General features: G+C 45.8%; 1 protein-coding gene across 1 annotated transcript in view; it reads right to left on the bottom strand.

Annotated features, from left to right (window-relative positions):
• Nucleotides 1-14,070, bottom strand: part of rimbp2a (RIMS binding protein 2a) — a gene marked incomplete at both ends in the record, with an annotated part of 184,490 nt that overhangs the window by 129,184 nt on the left and 41,236 nt on the right. The window contains one exon of the mRNA XM_084324949.1: nt 13,481-13,603. Within this exon, the coding sequence (XP_084181075.1) occupies nt 13,481-13,603 (123 nt within the window). The remainder of the gene's footprint in view (nt 1-13,480; nt 13,604-14,070) is intronic.

Genomic DNA, 14,070 nt, shown 5'->3' on the forward strand with positions numbered 1-14,070 from the left:
CGTGACTGTGATGCAAGCCAGTCACTTATTCCTCCGTAGTAGCCAGGTTAATTTGCACCACCAAGTACTGCTTAAAAGCTAGCGGTGGGTCCAAAATATATCAGATATAAATTTCAAAGGTACCCAGCGTTCCATTAGGGTTTCACATACACAAGCGGTGGGGTTTGAAAGCTCGGTGTTGCTAATAAACATTTTAAATCATTTTTATAAACGAGTAAAAAAACCACTGGGCTATAGCTAAAATGGCTGCTTCCGCATTTTACAGTAGGACCGCTGTAATAGACCACTGCACTTCCGCGTTATATGGAGCTCGTGAGGAGGAGGAGGAGGGGGAAAGAGAGCGCGGGTGGATGAAATTAATGAATGTTGATTAGTTAGTAACTAATGTTGATTAGTTACTCTAATAAACATTCATTCACGCGCTCCCTTCCCCCCTTCCACCCCCCCCCCCCCCCCCCCGCGCTCTCTCCCATGAGCTCAAAATACCGGAAGTGTTGCGGTGGTCTATTGCTGGGCGCACCAGACACGTGACAATCATGGCACGTAAGTTTCACCACGGACATATGTACCTGTGATGTTTGTTTGGTTTATTTAAATATTTTTGAGGCGTGCTGTCCTATAAATGCCAAGTAATAGTTGTTTCATGGACCAAGACCACAACAGTCTCCTCTCCTATAGTGTCAAATGTTTTATCTGCTGACAAAGCACAATACCTGTTGGTTTTTAGTTCACTCATTGTTCAGGGAAACACATTGTTAATGTCATTGACGGATTGTGAATTTTGTGATTGACTCAAATTATATTTATTTGGAAAAATAAATATAGTCACTTTATTTGAAGAGTCAAAACTGTTCTCTTGGCTTTGTTTTGTTCATAGTAACGCCGCCGAGCCATACTGTACATGTTGACTGCTTGGTTTGACTGGCCGCCGAGCCATACTGTACATGGTGACTGCTTGGTTTGACTGGCCGCCGAGCCATACTGTACATGGTGACTGCTTGGCTTAAATATAAAAAAAGATTATTATAATAATAATAATAATAATTTTTGTTTCTTTTTTTTATAATTTTTTTTTGCATCCTCTGTTATTTTACCCACGCGGCGCCACTGTGCGGCAGGTCATCAGGAAGGGCACAACTTTATCAGCTGAGTAACAATGTCCATCAAAGTGTTGAATGCTACAGTGTAGGTTAGTTTATTAGGACAAGTGCATGACAGTAAGGTTAGTTAGGGTTAGATCTTTTTTTATCAGTTGGAAGCAGGATAATCATTTACACAATGATTATCAAAATGCACAAGATATATTATAGGATAATTGAATTAATACTACTTAAGAGTAGACGAGAAAATGAATGATTGTTTTCCATGCAAAATTAACTGGCTGCCTAGATTTTTTGTTTCTTCTCTATGCTAATATCATGACACAGAGAGACGTGTGAGGAAACCCAAAACATCTTCCCACTGATGATAATGCAAATGAGAGACTCAAGGAGGATAGGTATGTATGAAAACTCGCTCCCCCTGAGGTAAGGTCAACTGCAGTCCATGCAAAGATCGGATCCAAATGATATAAAATGTATAATGGTATTACACAATGAATTGAATTAACCCTAAATGATTTTCCTCTTTAGGACTTCACTCAGGTGTATTATTGATGCTCTCATTGATACTAGGCTTGGGCGGTATGACGGTATACCAGGGTATTTAGAAATCCCGACGGTATTGAAAACCAATACTGTTACAAAGGGTCAGATTAAACCGAATATATATATTTATTACTTGATATATATTGTATAGTATTTGTATATCGTCTGATATCCCTTGTATATTCTTTGTACATATACACGGAATATCCCTTTACCTAGTACAGGCCAGACCATAATATTCGTTCTCCTATTGGACAGCGACCCCCTAGGCGCCACGGCCATACCCCCAATGTCTAGTTCAAAGTCACCGCTAAGAAATGTCTCAACATGCCCAGATTTGCGCAGTAATACGAGACAGAAATAAGGCTGGTACTAGATTATTCACCTTATGTATAAATACGGTGCAGGTGGATACAGCAGTGTGTTACCCCAATAAGTTGAAGCCTTCACCACGATACAACGTGCTGTGAAGTGGGCCCGTTTTGCCCCGAAATAGAGCCTTGAGACCGCGTGGGAATTGATAGCTGAAGTGTCAGAGTTTAACGCTGTATCGTCGAGTTCGACCTATTCTATTATTAAGTAATAGTCTATTATGTATAGTGTATCGTGCGGCTACCGTTCTACAGTGACCAGCATTACCAACGTTTCATCGTACCGAGCTAGTGTGCTTATCCAGGCTGGGCGGCCTAACCTTGTGCCGTCATCCGAGGAGCCCTAGACGAGAACCGTGTGGATATGTACACTGGATAACCTACACCGACGACTACAGAGCCCTTTTCGGCTGGATTATATTGCTTTGGTCCTGTGGCTGCTGGAGCAGAGAATCGTCTACCCCCACTACCGTGTGGGATTTACCCTGTGAGGAGCCCCGTCGAGCCTGCCTCTCGGACTCTGTGGCTGGCTAGCTTTCATCCATGCGGCAGTGCATACCGGAGAATAGCTGTTGCTTTGTCTACGGATCAAGGGATTATTGCACCGTCTCCTGTACCTGGAGTCTCTTTATTCCTCGTTGATCCAGACTTTTGCTACCGACAAATCCTCTCCCCTGCTGGCTTACAACCGGAGGGAACCCCCCTAGTATCTCCAGCTGACCTACGAGTGTACCTTATATAATTATTATGCTACAGGTGGTATTAATTATCCCCTTCGTAATATGCTCATGGACTTACGCTCTTGACCTATTCATGCACATTCTTCGCCTTACAAGCGCAACTCTAATTCTTAATAAATGTAAGATAATCTTGGTGCTCTTCTAATAAATATTACAAACAGTACTTTCCTTGTTAAGCCGTGTTATTGTGTGGGTGTTCATCTCATATACATGTGTACTGTATGGCCAGTAGTAATGTACATAAATCAGTAGTGGTTTAATGATACCATACTTATTCAATACAGTCAGGGAATTGTACCCCTCAGTTACAAATACCGTCAAAATCACAGATCCGTTTCAGTTTATATTACAGTGAAATGGAGTTTTAACAGTGGTTGGTTGTAGTGCACTGCACACACGCGCCAGCAGAGGGCGAGACCATTCCTCACTAGTGGAGCGAGCCGCAGAGCTGGTTGTCTACACACAGGAGGAGGAGGGGAAACCCCGCTTCACTGGAAATTAAATGAGAGTCGAGACACGCTTACCGTTGCTGCCTGGTGCTGCGGGCTAACTGGCTGTTCTGAGAGCTAACTGTTGTGTATGTGTATCACAACGGTGGTCACGCTTTACGGTAATGTTGCGACAGTGCTGTGAAAATACCGTAAAGCGTTGTGGTAACGAGAGTGTGTGTTGTTGTGGACTGGTGGAGCAAACCAATAAACGGTAAAACGTTACGTTGCAGTCCGGTGCGTTTTAGAATACACAATACTAACGTTACTAGTACTAGGGTGCTGCGGGGCTCCTGGCTACCATTCTGAGAGTTAACGTTAGTATTACTAGGATGCTGCGGGCTTCTGGCTAGTGGCTACCATTCTGAGAGCTAATGATAGTAGCACTCGGATGCTGCGGGCTAACTGGCCATCTCCGCGATTTGTTTACTTGGTAACACGGGTTGCCCCCCCCCCCCCCCCCCCCTGATGAAAATGAAAGTCATACCGTCATATACCGTACACCGGGGTATTAGGTCATCAGCGTATAGCGGTGTGAAAAAAATGATACCGCCCAGGCCTAATTGATACCATGTTTGTTTCTGAACTGTGTGTGTGTGTGAGAGAGATAGAGAGAGAGAGGGGGGGTGAGAGAGATGAGGAAGGGGCAAGAGAGAAAGAGAGCTGGGAGAGTGTGTGTGTGTGTGAGGTTTTGTCCATTGCTCACCTACTCGCTCTGTTCCTTTAAGCCTACTCGCTCTGTTCCTTTAAGCCTACTCGCTCTGTTCCTTTAGTTTCTGTTAATCAATTGCATTCTCCTCACCTCACTAGCCCCCACCCTCGCGTTCGTTTGCTCTCAGCAGCCACACCATTGGACTACCTGTCATTATGTGTTTGATTGGTCTGGTGCCGAACACACACTTTTAGTTCAAGTATCAATTACCTTCACGCACCTGATGTTTATTCTAATTAGTTCCCCTGTGGGCTTTAAGTACCTCGCTCTTCCCCTCTGTCCCTTGTCGGGTTGTGCCGTATCATTCCGTATCATATTCTCTATCACCAAGACTCCTTCGGGAGGTCCTCTGTCTGTTTATGCTGTTTTCATCTCCGGCGTGAGATGCGCTCCAGCCTTCGCCTCCTGTCGCCGTTGCCTGAGGGAGACACTGGACTGCGCTCTCTAAACTTCCACGGGAGGTATCCCAGTGTTCCACTTCAGACCTCCGCGCAGCAGACGTCCTGACGCGCATCCAGACCTCCGTGCAGCAGATGCCCAGACGCGCATCCAGACCTCCGCGCAGCAGACGCACTCTTCACTCCAGACGCGCATCGCTTCCTAATACTCTACGGGAGGATGCGTCTCTCCGAGCCGGCGCGCTCTTCCGCGCAGACGCGCTCTTCACCCCAGACGCGCATTCAGACGCACTCCAGATGCGTCCTCCGTACCGGCGCGTACTCCAAGCAGACGCGCACCCCTCAGACCTCCGCGCCAGATGCGCCCTCCTTACCGGCGCGCACTCCAAGCAGTCGCGCACCACTCAGACCTCCGCGCCAGATGCGCCCTCCGTACCGGCGCGTACTCCAAGCAGTCGCGCACCACTCAGACCTCCGCTTGGACATCCCGTTCCCCGTGGCGACGCGCTCGCCCCGTTTTGATCCTACTCTCTTTACGCACAGCGCCTGGGTGAGTTTTTATGACTGTCTTTGATCCTATTCGTTTTTCGTGTGTTTAAGGACACTGAAGATATCCTTCTTTTTGTCAGACTGTCACTCACCCAGCATTCAGCTTTTTGGATTATTCATTGGGATAATATTTGGCCTTTACATCGCTCACTGTGTGTTTACACACCGAAGATATTTTCACTTGGATTTGTATTTTGGGACTTCACTCACAGTGTGTATATACACCGAAGATTCTGTCACTTGGATTACTCTGTTTTTGGGACAAGTCACCTCTCCTGTCACCTGCTCTGTTCCCAACTGAACTCTGAGCTAACCCGCTCCCTCTCTCCCTCTCGGTCCCGTTTACCACCCTCGGAGATCTGCCGAGAGAGATCTGCAGAGCGGTTCAGACGTCCACCGTCTGCTTCCTCAGACGAACCATCCCGGGAGAAGCTGCAGAGCAGCAACATTCATTAATGCTTGTGTTCCAAGGCCTTACCCTGTTTTCTCTGTCCCAGTATGCAGCTCCAGCCCTCGCCCTGTTCCAAGGCCTTACCCTGTTTTTCTCTAGTCCCTGTCTAGTCCTTCCAGTCCTCCCTCTCCCCAGCCCGCCTTCTGTCCCCGTTTTCCCCACTCTAGTCCTCCTAGTCCTCCCTGTCCCCAGCCCGCCTCCGCGGGCCTTTGTCCCTCTCTCCCCTCTCTAGTCCTCCTAGTCCTCCCTGTCCCCAGCCCGCCTCCGCGGGCCTCTGTCTCTGTCTCCCCTCTCTAGTCCTCCTAGTCCTCCCTGTCCTGTCCTCCTAGTCCTCCCTGTTCCTGCCTTGTCCCTTGCCCCGGCCCTGTTTCCGTTAGCCTTCCCTTAGCCTTCCCCTTAGCCAGCTCGCCTCTTAACGGCACTGTACCTTTCCCTTTCTTGTTATCCAGTGATTTGTGTTCTCCCTTAAAGGGACAGTGCCGTTTCTGTGTGTTTTCAATAAATGCCCAGTTCTTGGCTTACTCTCATACCTGTCTTGTGTTGTGCGATTGGGGTCGGTTACAAACCATAACAGTACGACCCGACCAATCGACGACCCCAGCCAGCACAGACGGTGTATGTTGAGTTGCCTTTTTTTTGTTAGCCTGTTAGCTTCCCTGTTGGCTTCCCTGTTAGCCTCGTTAGCTCCCCTGCAGCTTGTTAGGCCTCTACTACCAGCATGGCCCCTGTCTGCTAGCTTTGCCCCGGCTGCTAGCACAGCCTCTATGTTAATGCAGCCTTTGCTGCTGGCATAGGCCCTGTAGCTAGCCATGCCCAGGCAGCTAACCCAGTCCCTCAGCAGGGCCCCAGTCTGCTAGCTTAGCCCCAGTCTGCTAGCTTAGCCCCGGCTGCTAGCACAGCCTCTATGTTGATGCAGCCCTTGCTGCTGGCATGGGCCCTGTAGCTAGCCATGCCCTGGCAGCTAACCCAGTCCCTCTGCAATGGCCCCAGTCTGCTAGCTTAGCCCCGGCTGTGGCACAGCCTCTATGTTAATGCAGCCCTTGCAGCTGGCATAGGCCCTGTAGCTAGCCATGCCCAGGCAGCTAACCCGGTCCCTCTGCATGGCCTCCACTTTTTGTGTAGTTTTTTCCCACTGCTAGGACTGCCCTTTCAGCTAGCAAGGTCAGTTTTCTCCCACTGCTAGGACTGCCCTTGCAGCTAGCAAGGTCAGTTTTCCCACTGCTAGGACTGCCCTTTCAGCTAGCAAGGTCAGTTTTCCCACTGCTAGGACTGCCCTTTCAGCTAGCAATGTCAGTTTTTTCCCACTGCTAGGACTGCCCTTTCAGCTAGCAAGGTCAGTTTTCCCACTGCTAGGACTGCCCTTTCAGCTAGCAAGGTCAGTTTTTCCCACTGCTAGGACTGCCTTTTCAGCTAGCAAGGTCAGAGTTTTTCCCACTGCTAGGACTGCCCTTTCAGCTAGCAAGGTCAGTTTTCCCACTGCTAGGACTGCCCTTTCAGCTAGCAAGGTCAGTTTCCTCCCTCTGCTAGAACTGCCGCTTCAGCTAGCAAGGTCAGTTTGCTCCACTGCTAGGACTGCCCCTTCAGCTAGCAAGGTCAGTTATCTCCCACTGCTAGGACTGCCCCTTCAGCTAGCAATGTCAGTTTTTCTCCCACTGCTAGGACTGCCCCTTCAGCTAGCAAGGTCAGTTTGCTCCCACTGCTAGGACTGCCGCTTCAGCTAGCAAGGTCAGTTTGCCCCACTGCTAGGACTGCCCCTTCAGCTAGCAATGTCAGTTTTTCTCCCACTGCTAGGACTGCCCCTTCAGCTAGCAAGGTCAGTTTGCTCCCACTGCTAGGACTGCCCCTTCAGCTAGCAAGGTCAGTTCCCCACAGCTAGGACTGTCCTTCCAGCTAGCTTGTTCTCTCATGCTGGTCCAGCCCTGTCTGCCAGCCTAGCTCCGGCAGCTAGCGCAGCCTCTATGTTAATGTAGCAGTACAGCTAGCATAGGCCCTGTAGCTATCAGTGCCCTGGCAGCTACCCTTTCCCTCTGCTAGCCCCTTCCCTGTTCCCCTCTCCGGTGCCCCTGTTCCAGCCCTGTCTGCTAGCCTAGCTCCGGCAGCTAGCGCAGCCTCTTTGTTAATGTAGCAGTACAGCTAGCATAGGCCCTGTAGCTATCTGTGCCCTGGCAGCTACCCTTTCCCTCTGCTAGCCCCTTCCCGGTGCTCCTCTAGTTACCCCTCAGCTCCTCTGGTTGCCCCTCAGCTCCTCTAGTTACCCCTCAGCTCCCCTAGTTACCCCTCGGCTACCCTGCCCCAGTTGCTAGCCCCACTTTTGTTGTGGCTTCCCCTGCTGGCTTGGCCCAGTACTTTTTGTTTTGTTGCCTTGTTTTGTCCCCTGCCACTCTGTCTGTATGTTTGGGTCGCCGGGTGGCTCCCGTGGAGGGGGGGGGGTACTGTGAGGTTTTGTCCATTGCTCACCTACTCGCTCTGTTCCTTTAAGCCTACTCGCTCTGTTCCTTTAAGCCTACTCGCTCTGTTCCTTTAGTTTCTGTTAATCAATTGCATTCTCCTCACCTCACTAGCCCCCACCCTCGCGTTCGTTTGCTCTCAGCAGCCACACCCTTGGACTACCTGTCATTATGTGTTTGATTGGTCTGGTGCCGAACACACACTTTTAGTTCAAGTATCAATTACCTTCACGCACCTGATGTTTATTCTAATTAGTTCCCCTGTGGGCTTTAAGTACCTCGCTCTTCCCCTCTGTCCCTTGTCGGGTCGTGCCGTATCATTCCGTATCATATTCTCTATCACCAAGACTCCTTCGGGAGGTCCTCTGTCTGTTTATGCTGTTTTCATCTCCGGCGTGAGATGCGCTCCAGCCTTCGCCTCCTGTCGCCGTTGCCTGAGGGAGACACTGGACTGCGCTCTCTAAACTTCCACGGGAGGTATCCCAGTGTTCCACTTCAGACCTCCGCGCAGCAGACGTCCTGACGCGCATCCAGACCTCCGCGCAGCAGACGCCCAGACGCGCATCCAGACCTCCGCGCAGCAGACGCGCTCTTCACTCCAGACGCGCATCGCTTCCTAATACTCTACGGGAGGATGCGTCTCTCCGAGCCGGCGCGCTCTTCCACGCAGACGCGCTCTTCACCCCAGACGCGCATTCAGACGCACTCCAGATGCGTCCTCCGTACCGGCGCGTACTCCAAGCAGACGCGCATCCCTCAGACCTCCGCGCCAGATGCGCCCTCCTTACCGGCGCGCACTCCAAGCAGTCGCGCACCACTCAGACCTCCGCGCCAGATGCGCCCTCCGTACCGGCGCGTACTCCAAGCAGTCGCGCACCACTCAGACCTCCGCTTGGACATCCCGTTCCCCGTGGCGACGCGCTCGCCCCGTTTTGATCCTACTCTCTTTACGCACAGCGCCTGGGTGAGTTTTTATGACTGTCTTTGATCCTATTCGTTTTTCGTGTGTTTAAGGACACTGCAGATATCCTTCTTTTTGTCAGACTGTCACTCACCCAGCGTTCAGCTTTTTGGATTATTCATTGGGATAATATTTGGCCTTTACATCGCTCACTGTGTGTTTACACACCGAAGATATTTTCACTTGGATTTGTATTTTGGGACTTCACTCACAGTGTGTATATACACAGAAGATTCTGTAACAAGTTCCTAACGTTTTCTTTCCCCTATTATTTCATGCACACTTTATTCATTGTTTTAAATTATTATTTTCTTTTAAGTAATTTTGTGCATCACTCTGTTTTGAATTTGATGCAAATTTGCAATGCATGAGGGTCATCCTTTTGTGTTAAATGGCTGCATAAAGCAAGCATTTGTTGACTCATGTTGATAAGAGTATTAAAACTTGGAACTTGAAAAAGATCCGTTTAAGGTAGATACAAAAGAAATGTATCGCAATTTAGCTATGGACAATCATGCGATTAATCAGATTAAATATTTTAATCGATTGACAGCACTAATCAAAATGTGTTATTATATAAAATGTTACAATTAAAGATACTACACAGGGCCAATATAACGCCCTGTACATTGAATATAATTGATCACACACTACCCAAATTGTACTGGAATGGGTGTGGAGTAGAGGGCACACTCATGCAATATTGTAGCATTGGCCTTTTTAGCATCCCCACAGATTATTGTATTGAACTGGAAAGAACGCAAACCGAACTGCTTCAGTTTGGAGAACTGGCGCAAATACTTCATGGACTTGCTATCAATGGAACATGCTGCTCTATCTCTTCAAGAGAGTGATAAGCCCAATGGCCTTCAAGGTCCCTGGAACTTTATTAGATCACTATCTTGAATACATCTGTGTACTACTGAACCTTTGTAACACTCTGCAACCCCCCTCACCCCCTTATTATGCAACCCCCCTCACCCCCTTATTATTATTATTATTATTATTATTATTATTATTATTATTATTATTATTATTATTATTATTATTATTATTATTATTATTATTATTAATATTATTATTATTATTATTATTATTATTATTATTATTATTATTATTATTATTATTATTATTATTATTATTATTATTATTATTATTATTATTATTATTATTATTATTATTATTATTATTTCTTGTCTTTAAAAAAAATGGTCTTGTCATGTTTGTATTGTCTTGTTTGTAAAAATAAAATAAAAAATTTAAATAAGAAAAAGAAAAAACATTTGGACCAGATAAGACTATGGATCCATTGTGTTTTCCAGCTCATACCTATCAGCTGGAACTCTTTAGCAGGCATCTGTTTGCAAACTAATGCAGACGTAAGTAAAAAAAAAAAAAAAAAAAAATATATATATATATATATATATATATATATATAATAATAATAACAATAATAATAATAATAATAATAATAATAATAATAATAATAATAATAATAATAATAATAATAATAATAATAATAATAATAATAATAATAATAATAATAATAATAATAATAATAATAATAATAATAATAATAATAATAATAATAATAATAATAATAATAATAATAATAATATTAATAATAATAATAATAATAAAAAAAACTTTTATTTGAGTGTGTTCAAACCTCTGTAACTCTATTACATTATCATACTCAGAGTGATTCTTCAGAATGTTTCCTTTCAAAAGAGACCAGACTCATGCATGTGCTATACAATAATATAATACAATCGTCAAATTTGCTGACGACACAGTGGTGGTGGGCCTGATCTCTGCCAACGACGAGAGGGCCTACCTGGAAGAGGTCAAGGTCCTGGCGGGATGGTGCCAGGAAAACAGCCTCTCCCTGAACGTCAGCAAAACAAAGGAGATGATTGTGGACTTCAGGAGGTCGGGGGTCAAGGACTACAGCCCCCTCAGCATCGACGGGGCACCGGTTGAGAGAGTCAACAGCTTCAAGTACCTCGGAGCCCACATATCCGAGGACTTGACATGGACCACACACATTAACAGTGTGGTGAAGAAGGCACGACAACGCCTCTACTTCCTCAGGCGCCTAAGGAAGTTCCAAGTCAGCCAGAAGATCCTTAAGAACTTCTACTCATGTACAATAGAGAGCATCTTGACCGGCAACATCACCTCCTGGTTTGGGAATAGCACTGCAAAAGACCAAAGCAGACTACAAAGAGTGACACGTTCAGCCGAACGCACAATTGGAGGGGGGCTCCCCACCCTCCAGAACATTTACTACAAGCGTTGCAAGGGGAAGGCTAAGAGAATTATTAAGGACTCGAGCCACCCGAACAACTGCCTCTTTGAACTGCTGCCGTCAGGCAAGCGATACAGGAGTCTCAAGGCGAGCACAGAAAGACTCAGAAGTAGCTTCTATCCCCAGGCCATCAGGCTGCTAAACGAACAATGAATGAACACTACACAACAACAACCACCAAACACACATAGCACACACATCCACACGCACACACTCACTTTAAACAAACACACTGTAGCACCCACTCCACACACTTTATAGCACACACCCACTTTAAACAAACACACTGTAGCACCCACTCCCCACACTTTATATTTATGGATGAAGGATTGCACTACAACTCGTACACCTTACTGTAAATTGTACCTAAAATTGTACCTCATCCCATTTCTGCTTTGCACTAGATAGTACTGTACATTAGTACACTGCATAGTATTGTGTATTGTATATTATATGGTAACTCAGAACATTGTACATATGTCTATACCGAACACTGTGACCTCATTTTCTTCTTCTAAATTCATGCTATATTATGTTATTATGTTATTTGATACTATCTTGTCTAGCACAGTCTCTGGAGCGTAACAGTAAGAAGCATTTTGTATGAAAGTATTCTGTACTTCTGTATGACAACTATTAAAGAACTTGAACTTGAACTTGCTATAAGTAAGTGGTTCAAGAATAGTGACCAATTTACTTTGGGTATGCAATCGACAGGCGCTTTATGCTAAATGTGCCGGGTGGATAAGAGGTTAAAGATTCAGTTAAGAAGTTAAGATTCAGTACAATGAAAATTTGACATCAAATTACCCTAAATGTTATAATGTTAGCATTATCAAATCAAATCAAATGTATTTGTATAACCCAAAATTACAAGGAATTGCCTGGGCTTTACAGGTCAAGAAAAACCACTATAAAATCCACATTTGCAAATTTTTTAAAGGAATGGAAGAGGCACTAGGCACTGTGAAAAGAGTAGACGTGCACTGATATCATATATCCTTTGTTATATTGTTATCCTTATATCCTTAGCTTTAGTTTTTATTAAGGCTGTCAAAGTTATTAACACAATTCTTTTAACACCACTATTTTCTTAACGCAAGATTAACGTTTTAAAAATATTAAAAAATATTAAAAAATATTCACTCAGGTGTATTATTGATACTCTCATAGATACTATGTTTGTTTCTGACTCAAAGTGTGTGTGTGTGTGCATGTGTCAGTGGAGGCCGGCCGATAGAGGGTGCTGGGGCGGCGCCCCCCCTGGTGAAGAGAGCAGGAGAAGAAGAAAATGTTTTATTTTTATTTTAGACCCCTAAAAATAAACTAAACATGTTTAAAATTAATAATATTTACTCATTTTAAGTATGTTTGTGTTTCAAATGCACAATAACGTTAATATATCAAATATAAATCATTACTTTGTGATTCACATAACGTCACCATTTGACAAAAAAATCTAGGCAGGGGGGGGGGGGGGGGGTTCCCTCCCCCTACCCCGTGCGCCCACCCAAAAGTGGATCGGACCGGCCGCCACTGCCGTGTGTGCGTGTGCGCGCGCGCGCGTGTGTGTGTCTGTGTGTGTGTGAGAGAGAGAGAGAGAGAGAGAGAGAGAGAGAGAGAGAGAGAGAGAGAGAGAGAGAGAGAAAGAGAGAGAAAGAGAGAGAAAGAGAGATCGAGAGAGGGGGGGGGTGGGTGAGAGAGTTGAGGAAGAGGCAAGAGAGAAAGAGAGCTGGGAGAGCGTATGTGTGTGAGAGAGAGAGAGAGAGAGAGGGAGGGGGGGGGGGGGGGTGAGTCCTCAGCCCTTGTGTGTGTGTGAATGTAACAAGTTCCTAACGTTTTATTTCCCCTATTATTTCATGCACACTTTATTCATTGTTTTGATGAATGATGAATTAATCATAACCATGCTACGAGCGCCTGAGACTCTCATATTTGTCGTATGTGTCTACTGCGCGAATAAACTCTCCTCATAGAAAACTAAGTAATTTCAATTGAATTGGAATTTGAAGACATAAACTTCAGCACAATATAACTTCTTGTCTTCTCCAGGTGTCTGTACGTACAGTGTGGTGGATATTTGACGTCAATGACAATTGGGTCTCATTCTCCAACGGACTTACGACAAAAAGGCCTTTCTCTTAGGGCCATTTGAGACCTTTTCGGGCAAGACATGAATATTATAGACAATATATTATAATATAATATTAATTATATATGTTTTATTGGGACGGTTGGTGAATCCTAAAATCCGAAAAGGTCTCAAATGGCCCTAAGAGAAAGCCCTTTTTGTCATAAGTCCTCTGTGAATGAGACCCAGATACTAAATTGCTAGCTGGAACAAGCGTTGGGGGGAGGGTTATATGGAGTTTCTAGACAGAGGGTTGAATAAAGACGGCATCTCACCTTCAGAACCTGCTCCAGGTTCTCCAGTTTGTCTCGGAGCTGGCTCCTCTCCTGCTGGGCGGTGTCTCTCTCCTCGCTCACCACCACAAAGTTCTGCCGCAGCTGGTCATAATCTGAATGCACCTAGAGAGAGAGAGAGGGAGAGGGAGGGAAAGAGAGAGAAAGAGAGAGATACAGAGAGGGAGGAATGAAGAGGATACTCAGTTAGTTTGTGGTGGGAAGTGATCGACAAAGAGACAAAGAGCTTCGGGAGCACATCTTTGTCTGAACACACCGATTGAGGGGAGAGAGGGAGAGAGATATAGGAAGAGAAGGAGAGAGAGAGGGAGGGAGGGAGGGAGAATGCAATTTACACAAGATAATTGGCACATATCCCTCTAGATACACGTATACAGGCTGCCTACACATATCCATCTAGATACACATACATACAGCCTGCTACACATATCCCTCTACTATAGATTAGATACACATACTGCACAGCCTGCTACACATATCCCTCTACTGTAGATACACACAGGGCCGCCTCAGGGGGTGTGCGAGCAGTGCGGTCGCACAGGGCCTCGCGGGAAGGGGGGCCTTGCAGAAAA

The sequence above is a fragment of the Notolepis coatsorum genome (genome assembly GCF_963971535.1).
Source record: "Notolepis coatsorum genome assembly, chromosome: 11".
Taxonomy (NCBI): Eukaryota; Metazoa; Chordata; class Actinopteri; order Aulopiformes; family Paralepididae; genus Notolepis; species Notolepis coatsorum.